Consider the following 22,338-nt stretch of genomic DNA (forward strand, 5'->3'; position numbering starts at 1 on the left):
CTTCACCCATCACCATGGTCACTCAGGTCGGAAGCACGCAGGGGCTGCAAATTCCAGGTCTGGAAAGGCAAAGCACGACAGCTGAAGCGTGCATTTGAGAGGCTTGCTAACACAAAAGGCTGGGGAAACCGTGCACGGCGGCCACCCGAGGAACACACACCTTCCAATAAAGGCTCGCTCCCTTTGCCCGATTCCCCCAGCTCTGAAGCAATTCTCTCGGGAGGCAAATCCCAAAGTCCTCTGGCATGAAAACCTTTTTTTTTTTTTTCTTTCTCTCGTCGGTTTTTATAGGCACGTAACCCCAAATCCATAACGTCCCCAATACCGGATTGAATTGAAAAACAAGTTTGGTCATTAAAAAAAAAAAAAGAAAAAAGAAAAAGAAAAGTCTGAAAAAAAGAAAGGCTGCCTGTAGAAAGACTGACTTTATGAATGGGGCAGGCCGGTTTCCCCGGCACGGAATAATCCACCGGGCCGGAATGAATTGGCTGGAGCGGGAGCCACATTTAAAGGGCCAGAGCGCGCATTCCCTCCTGCCCGCCCCCCTCCGCCCCAAACCCGGCGGGCCTTGCCCACCCGCCCCGCCGCCCCCCCAACCCCCGCCCCCGGGCCGCCCTCCGCGGCGCCCCCCTTCCGGTCAGTGGAGGGGCGGGGGCAGGGGCGGAGGGGTGCAGGGGGGGTGGTGGGGGTGAGGTCCTGGAGCGGGTTTGGGTTGCAGTTTCCTTGTGCTAGTGATCCTGTCCCCTCCTCGCCAGCGCCAGGCTCCTCCCCCTCGGCGCGGATGACACTAGGACCTCCTTAAGTTGCGTCGCGCCACAGCTGTCTGCGAACACTGAGCTGCCTGGCGCCGTCTTGATACTTTCAGAAAGAATGCATTCCCTGTAAAAAAAAAAAAATACTGAGAGAGGGAGAGAGAGAGAGGAAAAGAGAGACGGAGAGCGCGCGCGACAGAGCGAGCCACGCAATCTGACCGAGCAGTTTCTGCTCTCCCAGGTCACACGCCTCCTCCTCCTCCTCCTCTCTGCTCCTCGAGACCCAGGTTGGTACTGGCAACTTTTTTTTTTTTTTTTAAGTTTGATTTTTCTTTTCTTTTTTTTTTTTCCCCCTGCTCCGTTTGGGAGGACTTTTCAAAATACTGTAAACTCAGCCCCGCTCTTTTGGGAGGCTGGAAGGCAGGTCCCGGGATCGCCGTCCCCGGGGGGGAGGGAGCCGTCGGCCGAACTGGATCCGCTCAGTCAGGGCAGGGCCCTCGCGAGGGCCAGGCGGCCGGGGATGTGCCCGGGACTCGTTCCCTGGGCGGCCGCGGCCGGCTTTGCCTCGCTCGGGAGGAGGCGTGCGCGAGTGCGCGTGTGTGCGCGCGTGTCCTGGGCGCGCGGGCGCGGGGCCGGGCGGCCGGCGGGGAGGTGGTGCCACTTCATAAACTCAGGTGCTCCGGTCCTCAGGAGCTCATCCAGGTCTCCCCGCTTCTCTCCTTCGCAGGTGAGCCGAGCAGAGCCTCGGCCTCGGAGCCGCTGAGGAAGCCCCGGCGCAGAGGAGCCTCGTCTCTGCAGAAGTCCAGCCACCCTCGCTCGCCCCCCACCCCCCGCTTTCAAATTCGGTCCCCTTTTATCCCTCCCTCCCTGGTTTTGGGGGATTCCTCTTTCCTTCCTCTTCTTCTCCTTGCTAAGCGACCACTTAAAAGACTTTTCTCCCCCTCCCCTTCTTTGCTCGCCTTTCCTTCCCACCTTTCCAGCATTGCCCCGCTGAAAGCAAATCGTTAAACGACCCCCGCCCCTCCGACGGCAGCAGCACCTGCAGCGCCTCGGAGCCCCCCCTCCCGCCCCCCCCACCTCCCCCCCGCGACCTCCCAGCCCGACCGCCCTCCCTCTCCGCGCGCGGGTTCCGGGCCCGGCGAGAGGGCGCGAGCGCAGCCGGGGCCATGGAGGTGACGGCGGACCAGCCGCGCTGGGTGAGCCACCACCACCCCGCGGTCCTCAACGGCCAGCACCCGGACACGCACCACCCGGGCCTCGGCCACTCCTACATGGACCCGGCGCAGTACCCCCTGCCCGAGGAGGTGGATGTACTTTTTAACATCGACGGTCAAGGCAACCACGTCCCTTCCTACTACGGAAACTCAGTGAGGGCCACGGTGCAGAGGTACCCTCCGACCCACCACGGTGAGTGCGCCCCGGGTGCGGGGACCCCCCCGCCCTCCAGCCGCCGCCGCTCCCCCTCCCCACTCCCGGCCCGGGTCCCGGAGGCGGGGAGCGACCAGGGGGTGGGCAGACCCCGCGAGAGCCCCCAAGTGCCGCTCCTGCCACTTTTTTTTTTTTTAAATTGGGGCCCGGAAATGCGCGAGGAAGCAGCCTCAGCCGCCGCGAGAGTGTGTTTTTAAAAAGTCGCAGCAGGCGTCTCTCCGCGGCCGGCGCGCCTGGGGCCTGGCGCTCACCTGGAGGGCGCCGGGCCGCCCCCTCTTCTGCCCGGGCGGCCGCAGGTCCCGGGGGGCCTCCGCGGTGCGGGGCGCGGGGAGCCCGGGCTCTGCCTCTGCGGCCGCGGCTCGCTGGGCCCGCAGCCGACGCCGCCAAACCGGCTGGCGCTCGGTTCCTTCAGAGGGTCCCGCTCCCCCAGCTAGCCTGGAGTTCTGTCTCCAGGGGCTTCGGCCAGCGTGCCTCAGTTTCTTTTTCCGGCACCTCTGCAGAAAGGCCCGAGAGAGATTTATCCACACCCCTGTTTCTGTTTTGGTTTTATGATTATTACTTTTTCAACCTTTCCCCAAAGCGAGTGCATTCGGTGGCCAGGCAGGTCCCCTGCTTCCTGGCTCTGGGGAATGGGATTCTGGAACTTGAGCGGGTTTTGCTGGAGACACTGCTGTCTTAAATTTGAGACATTCGGAGTTTTCCTAGATTCCCGGCTGCACAGAATTTTCCTGCGTCTTGTTTTTAGGTTGCCCCATTGCCTGCTCCCCCAAAACTCTTGCCTTACTGTCCCCTCCGGCCTACGACAGTCCCATTAGGCTCGTGGAGAAGAGTTAGGATCCACCACAGAGCTTCTTTTTTACGTGGGGGCGATTCCAGTTGTCTTTTGTTTTTGTTTTGTTTTGTTTTCTCCTTTCTCTTTCACCTTGAAAAGTTGGTAAGAGTTCTGAAATGTTAAGAAATCCAGCCCTGTGTGGTTGGGGGCGGGGGGGGGGGGGAGCTCTAAGCTTTCCAGCCTCCGTGGGTTCCTGAAGAAGAAACAGAGGCACAATTTCAGGCAGAGAAGATGGGAGCCTCTCTCCAGGCGACCGAGGGTTCCCTGGTCCCCGTGTCGCCGATGACACAGTCCCTCCTGCAGCAGGCATCCTCTGCCCTGTTGTCACCGGGCTTTAAACCATTGTCTCTGCGGATGGGGCGCTCTTTGCCCTGGTTCGGTGCAGATCAGCAGTTAAGTGGAAACGTAGAAGCAGGCTTAATATTATTTACTATACTACTTCCTGCATAACATGAATCTTGACCCCTTGGCGTTCAGAGAACTCTCCTTCCCCCTCCCCTCCCCTTCCTCTCTCAAGATTTTAGTTTCAGTATTGTTCTTAATGGTTAAATAGAATGTCAAATGCTGAGGCAGGTAGTGGATTAAAAGATCAATACGTGTGTGGATTTGCACTTACGGTTTGCATTTGCCCCCTTGCGGAGTGGATGGAGTTGTCTGAGTTATGGTCATCTTAAAAATGCGTGTTTCAAACGCAGGCTGACTGTGCTGTGTGGATAAGTCAGCTGTAAATACATAAGATGGAATTTCGTGTCTCGGGGGCTCTGGTGAAAATTCGCATGTGGCCCTGGGGGAATCACAACTTGGAGGGCGTATGAGGGTTACTTTATTTTTCTTTCTAAAGGATTGGGGAGAGTGGGAGAGGCAGGGCCCAGCCTTGCAAACTTCCTCCAGTGGTCTGAGCAATTACTATTTCCTTGCAAATCGCGTTTCAGGCCTTGCCAGTCGTGAAGGCACTGCAGAGGGGTCACTTGAAGGGAACCCCCGAAGGCTCCCCCTCCTCCCTTCCAAGCCCTCTCCTTCCTGCACCGGGGCCGGGGAGCTAGGCCTGTCTCCGGGGTCCGAGTATCTTCCTGGTGCGGAGCAGTTGTGCGGCCAGGCTCACCCCTTCAGGCCTCATTATTCACAGCCGACTCTCTTATCAGGCTGGCTGGGATTAGGTCTGGGAAGGGGGACGCTGGGCCATTGATGGAAACCAATAAATCAAGTCAGGTTCTGGAGAGGGACTGCAGGGATGCCATTCAGAAAGTGTATCTGGAGAGCCCAAATAAGCCCAGGGGCCGTCTCCACTCCCTCCCAGCACCTCTCCGGTGTCAGACACAGGCCCTTCGTGCTGCTGGATCTGATGGGACATTGGTGTGGCACAGATGGGTGTTGAGGGTGTGCTGGCCAAGGTACCGGCGGGCCGGCCTGGACGAGGGAGCGGGCCTGCGCCCGGGACTGTTTGGGACTGCCCGGCGGCGGGGAGGCTGGGGTGGAGGGGAGGAACCCCAGATGCGTCCGAGGGCCCCCCCCCCTCCCGAAGCTGCTCTCACGGGCATCTCTCTCTCTCTCTCTCTCTCTCCCTCCCTCCCCCTGCATCCCCCGTCCCCGCGCAGGGAGTCAGGTATGCCGTCCGCCTCTGCTGCACGGATCCCTGCCCTGGCTGGACGGCGGCAAAGCCCTGGGCAGCCACCACACCGCCTCGCCCTGGAACCTCAGCCCCTTCTCCAAGACGTCCATCCACCACGGCTCCCCGGGGCCCCTCTCCGTCTACCCCCCGGCCTCGTCTTCCTCGCTGTCGGCGGGCCACTCCAGTCCGCACCTCTTCACCTTCCCGCCCACCCCGCCGAAGGACGTCTCCCCCGACCCGTCGCTGTCCACCCCGGGCTCGGCCGGCTCGGCGCGGCCGGACGAGAAGGAGTGCATCAAGTACCAGGTGCCGCTCCCCGACAGCATGAAGCTCGAGTCCACGCACTCGCGGGGCAGCATGACCACCCTGGGAGGGGCGGCCTCGTCGGCCCACCACCCCATCACCACCTACCCGCCCTACGTCCCCGAATACAGCTCCGGACTCTTCCCGCCCAGCAGCCTGCTGGGGGCTCCCCCACCGGCTTCGGATGTAAGTCGAGGCCCAAGGCGAGATCCAGCACAGGTAGGAACCATCTCCGCTCCCCCCACCCCTACGCGCCAGGTCCTTTCTCCTCCCCCCACCTCTCCCTTCCCCTAAATCCAGGGCAGGGAGGAGGGAGCCAGAGTCTGGCCCCTCAGGGGAGCTGGCTGGTGTTCCAGACCCTTCTGAGATTTGATTTCTTCCCATTCTTCCAGCGGGGAAAGAATGAGGTGTGTCCTATCTCATTCCAGTCCTCCGAGCAGAGGGGAAGTGGGATCCAATTTACCTCACCCCCTTGAGCTGGAAAGGAAAAAGACAAACAAAAACAAATACCCTGTCCTGCCTGCCTGGGGACCTCCGGGTTCTGCCTGTAACCTTTAGTCCGTTTCCGAGACCAAATGGGAAGCCGAGGGAATAAATCTTTAGTGTTTAATGCTGAAACGAAACCTTAGCGAGCACAGGTCCGTCCTGTGACCGCCCCCTCCCCCCTTGGCCTCTGCGGCTGCCTCTTCCTCCAGGCTGAGCTCGGAGGGGGTCCTGCCGACCGGACAGCCCCTCAGACAGACGTGTGTGATGAAGGCGTGGGGATATTTGGGTGGGGGTGGTCGGGACCCTGGCAAAAACCGCACACGCATTCTTGGCATGGAAAAGGGGGCTGTCATCCCAACTTCTGGGAGAGAGGGGGGCTCTGCCCTGGGGAAACCGGAAGGCAAATCAGAAGGCAGATGGACCAGCTACCTGAAAGCGGTAACGCAGGCAGGGGCAGGGGGGTGGAGGGCGGGAGGGTGAGGGTGGTGGCGGCAGGAAGGCGTCGTAGGACCTAGTCCTCCCCTGAGCTGAAGCCAGAAGAGGTAGGGAGGACTGAACAACATTCCCCAGGTGTGAGTCTCTTTTGCTTCCTCCGCACATCCTCCCTCAAACGAGCACCCCCTGTCTAAAAGCGCGCTGCGTTTTATTCTCTTGGTGTAGACGCTTGCTGTAGAAAACAAAACAAGACACCCAACCCCCACAAAATATCTTGGCTTTCAAAATAAAATAATCCGTCGCCAACGTTGCTCCTAACCAAAGAGGCTGAGAGACCTCGGGATTCTCTCCCTTGAGCTTTAACTGTATTTTAAAAAGACGATTTTTTCAAAGAGGGTTCTGTCTCCTCGGGTGGCTCCGTTTCAGGGGTGGGTGTTTCTGTCCTGGCTCCTTCCAACGTCTCACCTCTGCCCTCTATCTATAGAGCTCCTAACATACAAAGACGGGATGAAGATCGCTCGCTCTTTTAGGGGTAGGGCGAGCGGTCTTGACACAGGGTTTGCAAAACCCCGGTTTCAGAAACTTCCGAGGGAGGACCCTGGGAGCCCAGTGACCATGAGATCACTTTTCAGGGTTTTTTTTTTTTTTTTTTTTTTTTCCAGGGTGACATTCACTCTGACTGCCTGGGCAGGACTGTCTCTATTTAGTTGATATGTTTTAGCTAATCCAATTATTCTCAGACTGCTGCACGCGACAGTCGCATTGTTTATCCCGCGCCAGGAACTTTAATAGAGTCCGGATGCGGTTAGGCTGACAGAAGAACTCAGACCTGCGTGTTCAGTACATGAAAGTCGGCAGAGGGAGAGGGAGGTAGGCTAGCTGGTGGAGTCTAAGAGAAAGCAAGAGGAAGGGAGACCGGGCGGAGGAAAGTGGCCACGCTGCCTCGCCGCCTCGCCAGGGGCTGGGCTGGGGTGTGGGGTGGAGGGTTCGAGAGAAATGGGGTTCAGCTTTGCTCAGAAAAGCCGGGATTAGGTCAAGGCTTTGAGGACTGATGGCACAGAGAGCAAACCGGTGCATTTTGAGGTTAGCGATGGGATTTTTTTTTTTGTTTGTTTGTTTAAAGTTCTCTTTTCTGGGAGGCGCCAAGTTTTGGGGGCAGGTCGTGGTATCTGAGGCCGGCCTGGTGGTTTGTGTGTGTGTGTGGGGGGGGAGGGGACAGAGCAGAACGACTTTTCCAAGAGCCTCTGGTTTCTCGCCCTCTGCGTCTACACCTTCAGTCTTCCGAGAGTCATTTCCTTTTTCTCTCCCTCTTTCCCCTGAACTTTTGGGGGCGGGTGGGGGAGGGGAAAGAGCCGCAGTTACCCTAAACCAGAACCAGGAGCACCTATGCTCCTATTATTATTATTGTTGTTTTTATCATCTTTTTATATTTTGGGGGAGGAGGGAGAAGACAGAAGACATTGCAATCTGGCTTTTTACTTCCCCCTTTTTATCCCTCTCTCCCAGTCAGACACCCCAGAGCAGCCCATCTGGGCAGCCAGGGAGCTGGGACTTTCGGGAGTGCGGGAGCGGGAAGGAGGGTTTCCAGACCCTTCTGGGTAAAGGGGGTGTCAGTGGCACACTTCTCTTGAGGATGGAGTTCTCTGGGTTTTAGTGGTTGCTTTTTTTTTTTTTTTTCAAGTCTTCTTCACAAACGCACTTGCCGAAGGTGGAGACGGGAGAAGGGAGGGTTGTCACCGTTGGGAGAAACGGTTGAACGGTGGTTAGGGCACCTAGTGCTTTTTTAACACCCGCCCCGGCTGTCAGTGCTGGGTCTCCCTCCCCAAACAAAAGACCAAGCCTTTTAGCAAAGAGGCCAGTTCTCAGCTGTCCCTACCCTTGTCTGATCTCGGGCATCTGGAAGCCTCTGCGCGCACCCCCCCCCCCCCCGCCCCACCCTTCCGTCCAGCCCAGTTTCTCAGGATTTCAGTTGGAGGCCAGGGGTGTTTGAAAATGGCGGTCGAATGTCAGGAGGCCTCTGTGGTTCTTGTCACCTAAGAGAGAGGTGTCTGTCTGAACAGCTCACACCAGGCAGTGAGCGAGGAGAGGGGAAAGAAAGCAGGAGACAGTCGGGGCCTCCGTGAGGAAAATCGGTTGTTTGGCAACAATGAGAAAGGGGGGAAAAAATAAGAAAAACCCAGACAAGGCAATCGCAAACTTGCGGAGTGAATCAAGACAGAAAATTGCTCTAGTGTGCAGAGCCTCGCTGAAGAGGCAACCGTTGCTCGTGTTTGAAGGTCCCTCTGAAAAGGAAGCTGTCACCCTCCCCACTGCCTGACAGAGGAAAGGAAATCTGACTGCTCACGTCAGGCTGGGAGATCCCCCAGCCCAGGTGCCTAGGAACGGGGCTGCCCGCCCCACACCAGCCGCAGGGTGACTCCACCCCAGCCTCTGCCCGAGCCCCTGCCTGAGCCCCGGGAAGAAAGGGACAGAAAACGTGGGCACCTGAGAGGCCCCGTCTCGCCAGGTCACGGGGAGTGGGCCTGGGGGCCGAGCCAGGGCCTGTCACCCCAGGTGACAGCCAGACCGCTGTCACCCCAGAAAGGGCCTACTTGGGGCCCGTGGCCCACCCGCCCCCTGGCTGGCACCTCCTTGACCGCTTGCCCTTTCCTCCTTCCTCCCTGCCTCCCCCTCGCCTGCCCCCGGCCTGGCCTTGGCTTCTGACCCCAGTGCAAGGTGTCTGGATGTAGTTCAGTCCCCAGCCTTTTTGAGGTCTGGTGGAAATGGTGGACATCTGCCCATGTGCTTCTGGAACACTACTGCCCGTGTTTGTAATAATCTCAGGGGTTCTTGGGAGGCTCTCTGTAGACCTTTTATGGAATTTGGAGGAAAAAAAATACAGAATTTCTCTTAACTCCCTATGTTTTTTTTTGTTTGTTTTTTTTTTTTTTTGCAAAAGGAAAATGGACAAAAACTATTCAGTACCATCGTGAACTCCAATGTCAGGCAAAACCCCTCCATTTCTGAAAGTCTTTTTCCTTTCCCAGAACCTGTCCCTAGAGGAAAAAAAAAAACACCACAAAAAACAGGCTTATAGATGTGAACCCCTCCCCCCGCCCCCCAAGTTCTTCATACTTGGTTTAGGGGGTTCCAAAGGCCAAACAGGTCCCAGAGCCCTCGAGCCAGCCTTGTTCTCCTTGTACAGGGAGCCGGCCAGATTCCCAAGAAACCTGCCCGGTTTTCTTCCTCCACCCTGTCTCCCTGGTGGTTTGGAGTTAGCCGATTAATCTCCTAAAACGAAACAACCTTTGGGGGCTCATCTTTCTCCCCTTCCTTCCTCCCAAACCTGCCCCCTGGCGCCTCCAGAGAAAGTCCCCTAGAGAGACCAGCTCTGGGGGGGCCCCTGGCTCCTGCCGGCCCTCCGGGGGGGGGGGGGGTCGGGGGGCGGGGGGGGGGAGGAGTGGGGGTGAGGGGGCTTCTCCCGGTCTGGGGTGTGGCCTGCGGAGCCACTGGTCCACACCTGGCCTTGGAGGATGAGGCCCCCCCAAGAGCTGGGCAGGTTCTCCTAGAAACTGCCTCCCCTTCCTTCTCCCGAAGAAGTTGCAAAGAAATCAGGGACTGGACTCTCCCCTGTGGTCCTCAAGTGCCGTTTTGAGGGAGTCTCTCCAGGAGCTTTCCCTCCGGAGATGGGTCTGGGTCACTCTCCCTGGCCCTTGAGTGAACCGGCCTGGCCGGTTTTTTTTGTTTATTTTGTTTATTTGTTTTTTTTGGAAAAAGGGCAACTGTAGAGAGGCCTAGGTTAAGGAGCCGACCAGGAGCCCCCCCCCCCCCCCATTTTTCCTTAACTGGCCTGTTCTGATCTTGCCCCTCACGCTGCTCTCCTCCCGCCAACGTCTCCAGGGGCCTTGCCTGCTGATTGCACTGTTTCCAACACCTCCTGGCCTGGTCCAGCTGGGGTCACACTTACCCTTCAGTCTCTGGCACAGTGGCTGGAAAATTCTAGAAAACCTTGGCCTTTTCTGGAGAGAAAAAAGATGGTGGGAGAAATGAGTGGATCCCGCTGGGTCTTCATCTATTACTTGCCAGCCAGGGACCTTTGCAGTTTTACCGGAAGTAAAATCTAAAGCCTGGGGTCCTAAAATCAATCAGCCGATTGATCGATCTATTCATCTATTTATTATCTGTTTATCTATCTCGCCATTGATTACTCTTTCCTTTTCCACCACCGTCCTAATCTCCGTGGTTGAATCAATCTGCGGAGACAGACCCGGCGATGATAACGAGGCACCTTTATTTTCCTTTGAAGGAAATGAGTGGAATGTTTTGCTCTGCCGTTGCCCAGGCCTCAGAATTTTCTCAGGGAACTATTTCAAGTTCAAATCTGCCTTCCTCCTTGGCTGTGCCTGATCTTCCTCGTCAAGTCAGGCAGCCCCAGAGCAAGGTCCTGCTGCCTTTTCTTCATGTGTCCCTTCTTGGGGCCAGAGCTGAATGTGGACGGGGCCACACGGTGACCCTTGTCCACTTGGGAGCCACCTGGAGGGAGGTGGGGGTAGGAAAGTTTCCTAAAGGAGGGGGAAGAGAGAAAGTTCTTGATTCTACTTTCCTTCCCTCCTTCCGAGGGAGCGCTGTCAGCTTTTGCTGTGTGTTTTTCCTCCATAAGTGACTTATGTGTGATCTTGTTTCCAGAAGGCAGGGAGTGCGTTAACTGTGGGGCCACCTCCACCCCGCTGTGGCGACGTGACGGGACCGGGCACTACCTGTGCAACGCCTGTGGGCTCTACCACAAAATGAACGGACAGAACCGACCCCTCATCAAGCCCAAGCGAAGGCTGGTGAGTCCCCCCCAGAGAAGCACTGATCTAACACTAACCATTGTGTGTTGTTAATTTCCTCTCTTCAGGAAGGAGAGCTTTCTGCAGGAAATTGGCAGGACAGGCTCAAAATCATGTCAGCTTGCTGGGGATAGTTTTTTTTTTTTTTCCCCCCTCCCCTTTTCTTTTCTCAAGTTAGACGTACAGAAAAGCTCTCCCTCTTTTTCGTCTTGACAATTGCTAAGTCCCTTACCAAATTTTTAAGGATGCTGGCTTTCTGGTGATCGAATCCCTAATGTATTTACATGAGAGCTTTAACGGGACGCGAGCAAGCGATGTAAGATTCGCGGATAATCACTGTGACAGGTAGGACGCAGACGGAATGTTCCAGCCACCATCTAGGACGTGTCCCTAAGTGCCAGGGCTCCTAGTGAGCACGGTCTCAGTGCGCTTCCTTCGTGCCGTGGATGAGTCTCATGAGCCCATGCGTGAAGATTGATGGGGCCAATTAACTGAGTTTCGCGAGCAGCGGCCAGTGAATCTGGCGGAGTTTGCCTGCTTCCGTGGTCTTGAGAATTGAGAACTTGCCACAGCTAATTCCTTTGGGAAAAACTTGTGTGATTCCTGTCCTGCCTCTTGGTCTCCTGTCTGCTGCATTTGGTCTTAGTTTCCCTTTGAACTCCTGTCGGTAGGGTGAGGGTTTTTTGATCCCTGCTTCTTTCTTTCTTAAATGTCTCGACCTTTAGGAATAATATTCAAGGAAACCTGGCACCACCAAACATTTATAAAGAAAATCAACAGAAGTTCATTTGTAAGCTTGTCTTTGGTACCTCAGGCTCGGATTGAGTACCAAGTGTATGCAACAGACAAATAAAAGCAGGCTTGGCAAATGACAACCCTAACCACAGTCAAGAGATCAAAATGCTTTTTGTGGTGATGACATTCACCAAGCAGAGAGGGGAGGAGGGGAATTTCCCCATGCAGATTAATGGATAAAGGTAGCATCCATCAAATTCTAAGGGTGTGTGTGTGTGTGTGTGTGTGTGTGTGTGTGTGTGGTGACGGAGGGGGGGGACAAATCTTCTGTATTCTTTTCAAAGAATTATTTGTCATCTCCATCAGATTTTAGTGCAACTCAACACCTTTCGCATCCTTTTCAGAAGGAAAAACTTTCTAGGGATGGAAGTGCCCACGTGACTTTAATTTTTGGCGATCCGTGGTCTCTAAGCTTTATTCCTTCTGATCTTTGCCCCCTTCGCCAGCCTTTCTCAACCTCCCCCTGCTTGTCCCCATGCACTTGGGTTTTTCTTTTTTTTTTTTTTTCCTTTCTCTCATGTGCAAAGCTAACTTCCTAGGAAAAAGCTGCCGGATATCTGAGCACTGGAGATAACTCATAAACAACAACTCAGCTTCCCCAACCTAAACATCAAGATGTTTGAACATATCAGAACAAGACGTGTTTGAAAAAAAAAAAATGGCTGGAGGTGTTAGCACAGAATGAATATGATTGCACCACAAAAGAATGTTCTGAATCACTCAAAACCTGGCCTTAGTAAGAAAAAAAAAAAAAAAAAGAAAGAAAGAAAGAAAGAAGGAAAGAAAAAAAGTAAGAAAGAAAAAAAGAAAGAGAGGAAAAGAAACATAACTAACAACAAAAACTTTCTCGTTCAAATAAGTCATGGTACCATCAGCATAACTGGACTTTTTTTCTAAGGTAAAAAAATAAAGAAGGAAAAAGAGGGTGTAAAGTCTCAGACGATGGACTGAACGATGAGTGAGAGTGCATTTGACATTTTCTTGGGGTTTCTACCGTCTGGGCAGATCGCATAGAAAGGCTCTGCATGCATTTTATAGACGCGTGTCTTCATTCATCTTTCATAAGTCTCCAGAACTCTGAGTAATAATTTCTTTTAATTCCGGAGTTCATTGGCGGTCGCATTTAAAGTGTCTTTTCTTTCTTACTCATCTGTTCTGGGTGGTTTTACATTTTTAGTTCCATAGAATTCATTTGCTCCAGAGAGCGACTCAGAGCAAGCGCATTCAGGATAGAGAGCTATGTTTTTTCTCCCCCGTCCTTAGATGTATTTGACTTCTGAGTACCTAGAACTTTCTTTGTCTTCTTTCCTATAATGCCTGTTCCTTCGTGCCAGTGCCGTGTCTCCGGTTTGCTATTTTTGCTTTGCACATTTGCAGATTCAATGCAGAACACCCAGCCCATCCTGGAGCTAGTTCTTATGCATGATGCCTGTCTAACAGTAATACACTCCAGCAGGAAAGAGAAGAGATGACTGCAGAGAAGATCCATACGATATTTTTTTCCTCGTGTTGCCAGGTTTTCCGTGTGTCTCAGGGCTCGCTGAGTAGTTTGCTTTATTAATGTACTTTGTCTCCTGCTAGTGAACCAAACACTGTGGCTTTTAGAGGGTCTGTATAAATTCGCATAGAGTCTGTGGACCAGAGACGTGTTCTGAGGCTGCTTGTATTTATGTGACTGTCACTATACGGGGAGGGACTAACACCAGGAACCTCATCGTCTGGAGCTTGAATTTGACCGGCTGGCAGTGTGTGCTTGGAGTACACATTTAAAGTTGCTGAGCTGGGAAATCTGGTGCCTGGGTAGATATTAATCTACTGTATCTGAGTATCTCTTTTAAAGAAGAAAGTACAGGAAGATAGTAATAATCACACGATAACATCATTGTCAGAATCATTAAGCGCTGATTTTGTGTATCATTTTCTTCCCAAGAGCATGCGAGTGAAAGTTATATGCGTCTCAGCTTAGCACATTTCATCAAGGCAGATGGGCCTGGGCATCTAGAGGAGATCAGGACTATGGTGAATTATTCCAAAACGGGCAGCCGGAAAGTAGAACTTTTTTACTTATGACCGATGAGAGCTGTTGTTTTTTTTTTTAAGTTATTAAAAAAATTTTTTTTAATGTTTATTTATTTTTGAGAGAGAAAGCCAGGCAGTGAGTGGGGGAGGGGCAGAGAGAGAGGGAGACACAGAATCCAAAGCAGGCTCCAGGCTCCCAGCTGTCAGCACAGAGCCCGACGCGGGGCTCGAACTCACAAACCGTGAGATCATGACCTGAGCCGAAGTCGGACGCTTCACCGACAGAGCCGCCCAGGCGCCCTGAGAACTATTTTTAATTCCCAGTTTTTTTTTTTTTTAATTTTTTTTTTTTCAACGTTTATTTATTTTTGGGACAGAGAGAAACAGAGCATGAACGGGGGAGGGGCAGAGAGAGAGGGAGACACAGAATCGGAAACAGGCTCCAGGCTCTGAGCCATCAGCCCAGAGCCCGACGCGGGGCTCGAACTCACGGACCGCGAGATCGTGACCTGGTTGAAGTCGGACGCTTAACCGACTGCGCCACCCAGGCGCCCCCCTATGTTCCAGGCTTTTATAAACATGCCAGAACTTTCTTGATCACAGATAGCTGAATTCTTGTTCTTTCTCTTGCTTTTGATAATATATTTGAGTCCAGAGCAGGGAATACTTCTGCAGTTAAAACTTTCTTTTTATATCGGGGGATGAGGCGTTGACAGCAAAGGTAATAGGTCCAACTTCATTTTCTCTGGAAACTTTTTGAGTTAAAAAAAAATTTTTTTTTTAAAGCACGGACGTCGAGAATAGCACCCTTGTAAATTTACGTGCATCAAAAAGCGAAAGAAAAATCTTCCTCTTCGAGGAAATGAAGGCAGTGACACAACCGAATAATTAAAATTCAAGCTGAGTCTGACATCTGACCTACAACTATTCTGCCCTGTGAGCAGCGAGTAGGAAATACCTAATTTCACGAAGGTGAAATGAAACGAGAGCTGGGCAGGGAGGTGTTCTGTTGATGAGCCGAATTCTTCGTGCTTTCCAGTTTGTCTCGTGAGCTGGAAGCCAGCTAAGGGGAGTGAGGGTGGCAGTCACCAGGAGTGACCCGGCCTGGAAGGATGGGCCGGTGCCGGTTTGAGGCTTGGGCGTCGTGCTTGGTGCTTCCTAAGAGGGCAGGTCCTGTGAGCTCCACACGTGCACACACACACGCACACACGCACACACGCGCGCGGACACTCTCCTACTGTGCTGGCCCTCTGTTCTCTTTCTCATCCAGAATTTCTTCGTTTGGGATCTGTCAAGTGCTCTCGATGTTTGGGCTTCCTCTTCTTGTGCTCTTCGTGCGTTGTGATGGGCCGATCGCCTCGTGGAGAATTGAGAATTGCTATTTTCACGGTTGCCCTTGACAAAGACCCTCCTCCCCCCCCCCCCCCCCAAGAGCCCGGTACCAAAACGAATCAGGTGAATTCCGCATTGCCACCCATAAAACTTAAACATCCGGCGACCAGGGAGGTGGCGTGGGCTCTCGGACCCTCTGGACCCCAGCCTGGGGAGCGGCAGGCTACGCCCTGACCACCGGACCGCGGTCTGACCTGCTCTCGTCCAGCGATCACCTGTAGTTTTCTCCTTGAGGCGGCTTTTAGGGGTCTTTGTTATTTTCATGGGCGCCACTTACTAGGTTTGATTTCAGTGACAATGACAATTTTTTCTTTTCCTTTCCTTTTTTTTTTTTTTTTAAGTCTGTGTCCGTAGTTCTGAAAACACATTTAACATCTGGTTTGATTTTACCCTCCCTCTCCCTCCCTCCCCGCCCCTACTCCCAGTCGGCAGCGAGAAGAGCGGGAACGTCCTGTGCAAACTGTCAGACCACCACTACCACTCTCTGGAGAAGAAATGCCAACGGAGACCCCGTCTGCAACGCCTGTGGGCTGTACTACAAACTACACAATGTAAGTGTCACGGGGCCGGGACCGGCGGCCGGCCTGGGGGGGGGTGCACCCAGGAGACACCGTCACCCGCCGCAGGCTTCCTTCTGCATTTGATGGCCGTCCTCCGGGCCCAGCAACAGGCCTCAGGTGAACAGCGCAATAGGGAAGCGACTTGGCACAACGCGGCCGTGCGGAGGCCGGAGAGCTTAGGGCAGAGAACGACGCGGGTCCCCCAGGTCGGTGTGGACGATGCTGTGCGATGCGGGGCCCCGGCGTCCCCGTCCTCCCTTGGGAAAACAGTGATAGCGTGGTGTTCCTGAGAGTTTCAGCTTTTTGCAAGAGAGAGAGAGAGAGAGAGGGCACGCAAGAAAGTGTGGTGCGTGGCACAGGAAGTCTTCAGACAGAGGACAGTTCGGTGACTCAAAAGGGCAGAAGCCTCTTCACCTCTGTGGTGAATTTTAAGTGGATTCTCAGTCGCAAAGACGTGGAATGAAGCGTCTGCGAGATGTGGCCAAGGTGTCTTTGTCCTAAGCAGCAGAGAACGGAGGGAAGCAGTGGAGTGAGGTTATCCAGAGAGCAGCGTTGAAAGAAACCCTCGTTTCTTCTTCTGTGTCATGTGAGCAGGGTGAGCAGAGTTGCCCGTCAGTCACCTGGGCTCCGCTGGGTCATTTCTGGTCTTCTCACTGGGGGTCCTCCCGGTTTGCGATATGTTTACGTTAAAAAAAAAAAAAATCCTGTTGTTTTTTTTTTTTCCCTGAAATAACTCCGGCTGACAGGCCATGACCTAATGAGGCTTGAGGTTCAATTATTCCCAGAGGAAGAAGGACCATTTCTCTCTCTCCGGCTCTCTCTCACTGTCCTCTTTTGCTCTGATTCTCCTAAAGCATCTTTGCCGGTGTGACTTTGGCGGAGGCCACGGCGGTGCGGGGAGAAGGTGGGCGTCTTGCTCAGGGCCGTGGCACGTTCACCCTAGCTGGGAGTCGGGAGGAAGTTCTTCTGCTTAGAGTTTTGCAGTCACAGAGAGCTTCTCAGGGTGGTCCCAGCATCCCGGTCCCTTTTTGCCTCTTGGGAATAAGCTCCTGCGATTTCCCAGGGACCCCGCAACCCTCATGTGCCTGCCTTTGGTGTCATCCCCTCCTGACTTGGTCCCCGTGCAACGCCCGGCCCAGCGGAACTGGCCTTTCTAGTTCTTGTCTCTCAGATCCTCCGAATGCCGTGTATACCTGTTTATCAGCAATGAAACCCTAGTTCCGTTTTCACTTTGGGGACTCACTTGCTCACTGCAGTGGAGATAAAAAACAGATTTGTGATTAAAATCTGGAAGGTTCGGGGCATCAGAGTTTATGGGCTAGCCAGTCATCAGCCCAGCCTCTCCGGTTGCTTTTGGCTGTAACTCATGGTTTTCAAAGAACTTTCAAGTTACTTGATTACCTTTGAGCCTCAGGTAGTCCCATGATGTAGACAGGGCAGAAATTATTCTATTTCCGTTGTACTTGAAGAAGTTATGACTCAGAGAATCAAGTGTTTTGTGCAAACGGACATGGCTGATGGAACGGAAGAGCCGGGCAGGACCGATTTCCAAGCAGCACAGGCCTTCCGGGGAGGTCAGTGGCGTCAGGACTGATAGGGACCAGTGGAAAGTGAACGCTTTCTCAGTTCAGGATGTGCCAGAAGTTCGGTTCAAAGCAAGGAATTGTCTTCCCTATTCCCAGAGGAGCCCGGGAACGATGGGAAGTTACCCGGCTCTAAATTTCTCTGACGACTTAGCCACGATGCGATACGGGCTCAGTTGTGTCCAGTCTAAACGAAGTTCTGAAGGAGATCGATTTCTCATCAACTCAAAGAACAGTCAGGGAACCCTCTTTGCTGCTCCCTCCTGGGAGAGAAACTTGCTCCCCTGGCCGGCATGGTTTTTCTGTCTTCGCTGGTTTCGCAAGACCTCACAGAAAGAGGCAATTGATGTGTATTTAACGACAGGAGATTATAATCTATGAACGTTCTCATCACATCATGTTTTGTTATGCCCACCTGGATACCTGTATATGTTTATGTGTAGTTCCTTTCCCCTTATCTAGGTGTTTCGATAACTACCTATCTCAGGATCAGTGTCTCTAGGTGGCGTTGAGACTAGTTATCTGGGTCTGTGCTGCTATCTGGGTAACTAGATATTATATTTAGATATCTGGCTGTGTATATCTAGATACCGGGTAAAGAGCTGTGTGTCTAGACATTATCTTGGGGGAAGATTTGATGTGACAATAGATTCCTATCACCTCTGTAGTCTGCGTCTTTATCTTGATTGTCGCTTTGAAGAAGGAACCCTGAGATGTGCTTTTGGCAGTGACCTTTTAGCTCTTCTGCCTTCCTGGTGCGAGGGGGGATTGGGTCTCAGCTCCAGCATGTGGCTCTGTGCCCCCCCTCTTCAGGGTGACCTCTCCCAGCTCAGCCTCGGGAAGCTGTGTGTCTACTGCTTCCAGAAACTTGGTTGGCCGCCTCTCTCTCTCGACGGCTGGAGTCTCTTTTCCTGAACTTGCCCTTTCTAGCTTTGGGAGCGGACAGGTAGATCCTAGAGCCATGAGAGCACGAGGGAGCCTCTTGTCTTTCTCCCCCTCGAGGGCCCGGGTGGAAGACGACACTTGTCCCTGCAGAGTCAGCAACGACCGAGACCCTGACATCGCCTCCTTGAGTTGTTTTGTCACATCCCGACGACGTGTGGCCAGATGTGTGGTCCGCTGTGTGGGGCAGCTGTTTGCAATTGAGTTTAATCCCATTCTGACTCCTTGTGGGGAGTGGTCTCTGATGCTCTGTAAAGTCCCCCGTCTTGATTCTGTCTCCCCCACTGGGAAAATGTATTTTAAAAACAAAACAGACAGAAGCTTCTCGAAAAGAGAGAGAATGGCATGCCGCCTTGGGTGCCGCAGACTAGCTGAAGACCTTTGGGGTAGGGCCTTGCCTGTCTCTTTCCTGGAGCTCGCTCCTGCTGCACAATTTCCAGGACGAGGGTGCCCGCATGCCGGCCCAGTACTGCGTGCCCCGAAGTGGTCGTCGAGTCCTTGGTGACGGGTTGGGGGGCCGTTGGTCTAGTAGAAGTGCACAGTCAGAACCAGGCAGGAATTGCAACTTTCAGTCATCAAAGTTGCTGTGACAGGGGCAAGAGACTACCTTGTGGAGAGACCCGCTGCGGTAGAACACCACCCCAGAGCCTTCAGGTTCCAGGGGAAGATCTTACAGCGCCTCTTACTGCGATAAAGCCGGGCAGGAGAGAGGCGACCAAAAATTACTTTGAACATGGGTGCGACGCTAGTCTGTCAGGGCAGACAGACCTACACCCTTAAGGTCGATTGCGTTGGCCGTGGTTTTATGGTCGCAGCACAGATGTCGGAGAAGGAGACAAGATGTTATTTCCTTCTTGAAGATTCCCAGGTGCCTCCACGCTCATGAAATGTTCTAAGGAGATTCTAAGGAAATAAGACCAGTTATTGTATTTTTGATACCAGAGAAATGCAGTCCTAGTGGGTGGGTCTCTAGAATACGGTCCCTGGGAACGCAGAGTTTCCCAAGGCAGATTCTCCTCCAAGTCACTGATGTGGACAAACTTAAATAACACCCGGGGCGCCTGGGTGGCTCAGTCGGCTGAGCATCTGACTTCGGCTCAGGTCATGATCTTACGGTTCGTGAGTTCAAGCCCCACATTGGGCTCTGTGCCGACAGCTTGGAGCCTGAAGCCTGCTTCAGATTCTGTGTCCCCCTCTTTCTCTGCCCCTCCCCCGCTCACACTCTGTCTCTCTTTCAAAAATAAATACACATTAAAAAAATAACCAAACCCGTAAATAACACCCTCTGCCTGGAACACCTTACCCCTGGTCTCTTGGTTTCTGAGGCTGACAGTCAGTGCTCCTCCACAGACTGGATCTGCGTGACTCCTGGTCCCTGGGAAGGAGACAGGAAGGGGTGGGGGGAGGAGGGGCCCCGGCTGCAAGCAAGACCCCCGGTGTGGGGCAGTCAGAGCAGCCGTGTGGAGGTGTGAAAGCCTGTGTGCCCTTTCAGAGCCAGCCAGAAAGTGTAAAAAAAAAAAAAATTGATCTTTGTTTAGATTAACAGACCCCTGACTATGAAGAAGGAAGGCATCCAGACCAGAAACCGGAAAATGTCTAGCAAATCCAAAAAGTGCAAGAAGGCACATGACACGCTGGAGGACTTCCCCAAGAGCAGCTCGTTCAACCCGGCCGCCCTCTCCAGACACATGTCCTCTCTCAGCCACATCTCCCCGTTCAGCCACTCCAGCCACATGCTGACCACCCCGACGCCCATGCACCCGCCGTCCAGCCTCTCCTTCGGACCTCACCACCCGTCCAGTATGGTCACCGCCATGGGTTAGAGTCCCTGCTCGATGCTTCGAGGCCTCCGGGCGAGAGTCCTTCCAGCCCCTTCTACGTGCGTTTTTGCAGGAGCAGTATCATGAAGCCGAGATCCGATGGATACCCGTGTTTTGAAGGCACAAAGCAAAATGACGTCTGCCACTTTCTCGGAGGCGCTCGCTGTGGCCTCTGTGTTCTCAGTCACTGAATCTGGATCCCATTTGTGAATAAGCCATTCAGACTCATCTTCCCTATTGAACAGGGTCTCTCTAGTGCTGTGAAAACAAACAAACGAGCAAGCAACTGAGCTGAACGTTGCATATAACTTATATTGTAAGAAATACTGTACGTTTGAAGAAGACTTTACGGCATCCGGGGAGCTGTAAGAAAGGCATGAAGGACGCCAAGAATTTTAAGGAATACGGGGGAAATCAAGTGTGGAAATGGAGAAGAAACTAGGTCTGATATTCAAATGGACAAACGGCCAGTGTTGTTTCCTTTCACTGGCCATAGTTGTTTGATGCATTAAAAGAAAAACAAAAAAAAAAAAAAACAAAAAAAAAAAGGAAAAAAACAACAACAAAAAAAAGAAAAAAGTCGTAGGCAAATCATTTGTTCAAAGCCGTGGGCCTCTCTGTATAGGAGAGTCTGTGAGTCCCAGGCAATCAGTGTTACCACTCGCACGATGCCGCAGAGGGGCTCAGCAAGCCTTTTCCGGGCCCACACGCTTTGTGAACAAGTCCCTTGTAATTGTTGTTTGTATGTATAATTCAAAGCACCAAAATAAGAAAAGATGTAGATTTATTTCATCATATTATACAGACTGAATTGTTGTACAAATTTATTTACTGCTAGTGTTAAGAACTACTTTTTGTTTTAATATTTTCCTTCTTTCTCCAGTTTTTTTTTTTTTTTTTGGTTGAATAAACTAGACGACGTTCAGTTGACCTGAGGCGGCTGTGCTCCGGAGGGTCTATTTTCCATTTTGTTCCTTGATGATATTTATTAAATAGCTTCTAAGGGCACAGCAGCATCCGGCCCCTCCCTCCCACACCCCGCAGCCTGTGCTATGAGGGTAGCAGGTGTACGAGCTACCGACGTGCATGTCAGCGACTTGGGCTGGACAGACCGGGTCCTGAGAGCGGCCTGCCTGATTGTTAGCTCCCTGTTGTGTTCTGTGTTAGTGATCACTGCCTTTCATCCAGTCTGTTGGGATAATAATATAAAAGTACACAATAAAGTGAAAATATTTTGAAAACAACCAAGTAACATCGTTTCAAAGCGGTGGCCAAGCTCTTCTAGAATCTGGTAGCTCTCGCTAATTTAAACACAAAACCCAAACGTGTTAAGTTAGTGGCTAGGACATCATGCAAACCTCAGTCAACAGGTATTCCTTTGGGAGGCTGGGCGTCTTAAGAGGTCTCTGTGCAGCCCAGAGGCTTTCTCGGGGAGTGGGGGAGGGGGGGCCCGGAGTACCTTCTGTGTCCCCTAGTGCGCTGCGGCCCCTCCTGCTGGCCCGCAGGGCCTCGGGCGCCTCGCAGGAGCAGTGGGAAGATTAACTCGCGGAGATGCACCAACGGACTACAGCTGATAGATTCCTCATGCTTCTCTGCAAGATGTGACGGCGCGGGGCCGGTGCTTGAGTTCATCTCTGTTTTCCTTTCCTACTGTTGAATAACACCACAGTGGAGGGTTTATTGGCATGTTTGCGGAACACGAAAATAACCGTTTTTTGTAACTTACGCTGTATAGTTTCCTTTTACTCTGTTGGCAGAATGTGTAACCATGGCACACATTTTAAAATCTCTGTTAATCGCCTCTCTGCTTTCTTAGCAAATATTTTAAACCTAAGGCTAAATGTTGAAATAAAGGAGTTAGAGACCTACTGAGCTGCAAACTGGAGATCTTACTGGCTCCTGATTAATGACCCGCACTCGGGACGTTGTTTTCAGCCACTTTTGAAGCACCGAGGGCTCCCATCGTCATCAATTGCCGTATTAAATTCGGGAGATTTTCTTGTGTGGTTCCAATGCCTCAAGACCTGCCACCTCTTTTCTTCGTGAACAGATTTGAGTCCGTGCTCTTTCACCTTAAGAAGAGAGAGTTCAAATTCTTGACATTCTTGGGGCGGGATGGGGGGTGGGTGGGGGCGGTGCGCACACACACGTAGAAAAATCCCAAACTCAGGACGCACACAGCCACGTTGTGTGTTGGGTACTGTGGGGACTCTGGCATCTTTGATCCTACTTCTTCAGGGAAGTGTCCTTTTATCATTCTGTCCGTTGATTGAACCTGCTAAGAAATTGCTAGAAGATGGTGTGACAGATCTAAAACATACTGATAACGATGATTCGGTTACTTTTTCGGAGCATTGTCATGTGTTTTCATGGTTTTGTTCTTTTTTTTTTTTTTCTTTTGACTTCACGTAGAATCAGTAGAAGGCACAATAGAAGAGCAGTGTGAGAGAGGGTTTAGTCTAGGAAAACAGAACGAGGTGGGGGAGCCAAAATATTGCTGGAATCTTTTTGAGGAAACTGTCGTCCCTAATTAGTTTTCAACCTGTTTGACCTCACTTTTGAAATAGTTAC

The 22,338-nt window shown here is 52.6% G+C and overlaps 1 protein-coding gene across 1 annotated transcript; it reads left to right on the forward strand.

The window, feature by feature from the left end:
• The first annotated feature begins 820 nt into the window (after positions 1-820).
• Positions 821-21,647, forward strand: GATA3 (GATA binding protein 3). Its single transcript, XM_023256321.2, is given in 7 exon segments — positions 821-1,039; positions 1,480-2,159; positions 4,608-5,093; positions 5,096-5,143; positions 10,511-10,656; positions 15,288-15,413; positions 19,486-21,647. Coding segments are annotated over 6 exon segments (1,332 nt in total). The 5' UTR covers positions 821-1,039; positions 1,480-1,918; the 3' UTR covers positions 19,771-21,647.
• Positions 21,648-22,338: the final 691 nt, after the last annotated feature.

The sequence above is a fragment of the Felis catus genome, chromosome B4 (assembly GCF_018350175.1).
Source record: "Felis catus isolate Fca126 chromosome B4, F.catus_Fca126_mat1.0, whole genome shotgun sequence".
In the NCBI taxonomy this organism is placed as follows: Eukaryota; Metazoa; Chordata; class Mammalia; order Carnivora; family Felidae; genus Felis; species Felis catus.